At 40.0% G+C, this 4,809-nt stretch overlaps 1 protein-coding gene across 1 annotated transcript; it reads left to right on the top strand.

Annotated features, from left to right (window-relative positions):
* The first annotated feature begins 359 nt into the window (after window positions 1-359).
* CYTL1 (cytokine like 1) lies at window positions 360-3,943 on the top strand. The gene is made up of 4 exons (XM_034772371.1): window positions 360-547; window positions 640-684; window positions 2,045-2,173; window positions 2,339-3,943. The coding sequence occupies exons 1-4, from the start codon at window positions 404-406 to the stop codon at window positions 2,420-2,422; spliced, it is 402 nt and encodes a 133-aa protein (XP_034628262.1). The 5' UTR covers window positions 360-403; the 3' UTR covers window positions 2,423-3,943.
* Window positions 3,944-4,809: the final 866 nt, after the last annotated feature.

Genomic DNA, 4,809 nt, shown 5'->3' with positions numbered 1-4,809 from the left:
GACTACTTGTGTGCATAATGGGAAGCATGTGCCTAAATGGTTGCAGGAGCGGGGTCTGCAACTCCACAATAATCCTGTGTTGTTTATTACACATACTTGTGTTAGCCTTTAGATGGTTACTGGGTTGTTTTCTCTAGAGGATAAAGTGTACCAGTTGTGTTTGTTTGGTTATCCTCACTCCCTCCTTTCCCTGCTCCAGGGCAGGAAAGTGCTAGCAGCTTTGGCTCGCAGGTTGGCAGGAAATTTAAAACGGCAGTGAGCCGCTGTTTGGACCAACCCCAAAACATTTTTTTCATTGATACAAGAGCCTATTTAAGGTGGGAGTCCACTTGTCAAACTTAGGTTTCAGTGGAGTCTATCAGTAGTTGTGAAACCATTAACATTTATTGACATACTCTCCACAATGAAGATGCTGCTGAGTTTGGTTGTTCTGCTCTCTATTTTTCTGTTGATTAGTTCAGCTCCTCCAACCTGCTACTCAAGGATTCTGTCTTTGAGCAAAGAAATCATGGCATCATTTAAGAATTTACAGAACACTGAACCTGTGGTGAGTTGATCTAAAACACTACTTAGATTGTTGCTTTTGAAACAAATCTCCCTAGGGAAAAAAAATTGCAGTGTCTCTATTCTTTACTACAGGACCCCTGTGTGGAGATGCTGCCCACGCTCTACTTGGACATACATGTAAGTTTACACTATTCTTTCTTTACAACCATGAATTAAAAGCAGCTAATGAAAAAAAGTGCAAGTATGGGATCTACTTTCAATCCATACTCAAGCTATTTTTTGAAAATTTAACTAGACTAGAGAGAAACAGTGAAAAGCAGCACTGTAGGATCTCATTTAAAAATAAAGATGTTTTTCTGAAGTTTTTCTTGTTTATAATTGTGAAAATTATTAAAACCACCATTTTAAAGTGAGTAACATTTGGATATTTCTTGTAATGGAATATTACCAGCATGTAATGTATGCATGGGAATACATACGAATAGTGAAAAGGTCAAAAGCAGAATCAAGACTCTTGTCTTCTTTCCACATGTGGCATATCTAGTTCATTCAAACTGCTATTTTAATGAATTCAAGTGGAGGAGTGCATTGCTGAGTTTCTCTTTTTTAATCAGCTATCACTTCTTGAGCTCTCTGAAAGTTTTCCATAGGAGACAAAATAATGGCAGCGATAATAATAAATGCATGTCCATCCACCACAAAGGATGCGTGTGACATTCTTTTGTGCAAGCACCTTAAGTTCCAGTGCTAAGCAGTAGAATATGCCGTGTTATGCTTTCTTCACAAACAACTGGGAAAAACCTTACGTTTTGTTGGAGGCAGCATAATCTAATGAAGTCAGTAAAGGGCTGAGACCCAAGAACTCCTGGGTTCTACTCCCAGCTTTGCCACTGACTCACTGCATGGCAAAGTGCAAGTAATTCAGCTTCGGTGCCTCAGTTTCTCTGTTTTCAAAATGGGGACAGTAATAATTTATTCACCTGCTTTACAGGAACATTGTTAAATTAGTTTACATTGTCAAAATACTGCACAAATGTTAAGTGCTATGAACAAAGTTCCACCTGACTTACACCACTGTGCAGTGGGAGTGAGGCAAATTATGACAGAGGTCTTGGTTATTGTATATTGTAACAAACTCAGGTGCTCCTATTGAAGGAATAGACCACATTCTCCTGCATATAATTCCACTAACTCCAGAGGGTTATGCTGGCATTATCCTCTACTAGAGAACATAAAAAGAAGCCAGTGATTGTATTGAACTATGAGAGCCAAAACTGGACGGGGGTGGGGGGGAAGAGAAGGAGCGGGGGGAGTCTATGCAGTTACCAAAGATGGAGCAGACAATCCTGTTATGAAATACTGATTGTTGTTTACATAATAAAGGATTTATTTAGAAAAATCAAAACAAAAAAACCCACACGTGTACATAGAGCTGGGAGCTGTGAATTCCCATGAAAGGGAATATTTGAGAGTGGGTAATGCAAATCCACCAGTACTGCACAACAGTTTTACAAATCACCCTTTCCATGCCTTGCAGAATTATTGTGTGTTGACAAAACTCCGTAACTTTGTGGCATACCCCGCATGCCAAAGAGTGCCGCAAGTGAGTGCTCTGAAGGAAAAGATCCGGAGCCTGTACACCATTATGATCTCCTTCTGCAGAAGGGTATGTCAATGACCATACATTGCTACTAATACGGCTGCTTCCAGGGAGATCCAACTGCCATTGACTTCAGTGGAGTTGGATCAGGCCCCAACCTTGATATTTTCCACTGCCTTCTGCCTCCCTACTGCCCATTTATAACACTAATCATTACTCTTATTTCCCCAGGACCTAGTGTTCCTTACTGATGATTGTGATGCTTTGGAAATCCCTATCCGGTCTCCTACTGATCCCTCTGTCATTCAGAGCTAAGAGTCAGACCACAGGAAGTACCTGGGATGGTTTAAAGGAAGTCAAGAGCCACCCAAAAATGCAATCAACTACAACATTAACAACCTTGTTCTTTTTCAAGCACACCAGCCCTATTATCTCAGGCCGACCCATGTTTCTCAGCCTTGGCAGGAAATCTGCATGCCTTACATACCTATCAAGCTGCTAGCGAAACTATGGTTAGAAAGTATTTTAGTCATTTGATGTTTTCAGTTTAGCCAAATTAGAAAGTATGTTTTTGTTTGATCAGAAATTAAACGCTGGGTTTGTTACTCTTTCATGAATAACTACATTCATACAAAGAAAAATATATGATTTGTATTCTGACCTAGTGGTTCCTCTCTCACTTGAGGTAGGCTTGCAATTGTCTATTTTTTCTAAAGCAATTGGTAGAAGAAGTGTTAGTCTGTAGTCAGACATCTCTGTACTTGTACAGTTTATGTACATGTATGTGGATAGCTTTTAGGGTCAACCTTGTGTGTATAGAAAGTAACCCTTTAGTCAGTGGAAATCTCAGTGAAAAACTAAATAAAAAACCCTTCTACCCAGAGAAGTCAGCATCACATCAGGTCCATTTCACGTACACACTGAAAGATATCACCCCTCTAGCTTCTTTTTCCACAATCACCCTATAACTTGGTTTTTTTCAGCATGAGCGGTTTTCAGCTTTGTTTCCATGGCAATGCAAACATTTCTGTGCCTGCACAATGAAGCCGTGCTTAGAAATGTCATCAAATGTGTTTTTAAACATTTTAGGAAACACCCATTTTTAAATGCTAACTTTTAGTACTACTAGAGTAATGTTCATTTTTAATTCTCTTTCTGTGTTACAAAAATTTAGCTTGGTGAGACAGCAGTTCAGGAAGCTTATTCAGAACTTTGAGTGATAATTGAGTCATAGAAATATAATACACATATTGGATATAATAAAGAGCAAGACTGGAAACACCATGAAAGCATCCCATCTAGTATGAGGGCCTTGTGGCCCTGAAATGTGTACAGGGAGTGAGCCCCTTCAACCTTGCAGATCCTGGGGACCCACTTAGAAGAAACTCTCCTGAGACCCATGGAAGTGGCAACTATACACATAGATGGTTCCTTCCTCTACTCTGTGCTGCTGGTTCCTCCTTCATGAGCCTTGATGCTGGTGGTTGGGGTGTTGTTCTCAGGTGTTATCAACTCTCATGATTTTAATTGCCAATCTCAGTGTCTGGTGTTTTCTGACAGCCCCAGCTCCTGGAGTCATGCGATTGTGAGAATCTCAAGTTTCATTTAAAAAGACATGGAAGTTCCTAGCCCCCTCCTGACTGCAGTGAAGAGCTTGGAATCATGAACCCCAAAGGCTCAAAAGTCATCAGGCAACTAAAAAGAACCCCCAAATTATCTTTTTAAAAATGTCAAGGTTTAGGGGACAGGAAAGAGCTGACATTTTTGGAACATTTGGGGTTACCCAATGCCACAGAAACTATAGTCTGTTCTCAGCTGTGACATACAGCACTTGGTTCTGATCAGGGAAGAGGGGCCATTAGAATTCTTCAGCTGCCTCTCACAGATTTACATATCATCAATAGCAGCTGCTCATGAGCAGGGGCACAATCGTGCATGGAGTTCTTGGGGAGATGGGTTGCACCTATTGGATGAGCTTCTGAGGAGGGAGAATGTTCTAGTGTTTAGAGAAAGGAACTGGAATCAGGACTCCTACATAATGTTCCAAACACAGACCTTTGTGTGACTTTGGACAAGTCAATGTACCTTCTCTGTGCCTCATTTTACTCATCTCTAAAATTAGTATAATATTTTCCTACCTGACAGGAGTGCTCTGAGTTTAATTAAAAGGATGGGATATTTTCAGAAAGGCAAAGTATTGAAGTATAAATCAAAATTACCATATAGATTAATGAAGATCTAAGCAGAAACAAAATATGCCTACAGAAATCAAAAGGAGCTTGAGAATTCCAATAAAAACACATTGCCATAAGCAAAAAAGACTAATTCCTTTGCTTGAAGAATAAGTTTGACCTTGACTCTATTCAGGTGTGTTTAGTGTGTATTATTTACATCTCAACAGTCCCATGTGTTCTGAATAAGATTTATTTGAAAGCCATCCTGAGAACTTCTATAACCCCAGAATATCCTGTTAGACTGCATGGAATTAAGGGCCAGTAAAACACCAAGTCAGAGATGTAAAACAAGCACAATGAGAGTGAGGAGGTCCCCCTCCACCTTCATATTCTGATCTCAACCTCTTCCAATTTCTGTACGATCTGCAAATCTCTATATAGAAAGGCATCTATAATACCTTAAGGCCTTGTCTACACTAGAGAAATACAGTGTGCTAACCACCATTTCATTCCCCTGCCATGCCTGGA

The sequence above is a fragment of the Trachemys scripta genome, chromosome 5 (assembly GCF_013100865.1).
Source record: "Trachemys scripta elegans isolate TJP31775 chromosome 5, CAS_Tse_1.0, whole genome shotgun sequence".
NCBI classification, from domain to species: Eukaryota; Metazoa; Chordata; order Testudines; family Emydidae; genus Trachemys; species Trachemys scripta.
Note: the sequence above shows the minus strand (reverse complement) of the source record. Positions and strands in the feature narration are given on the sequence as shown.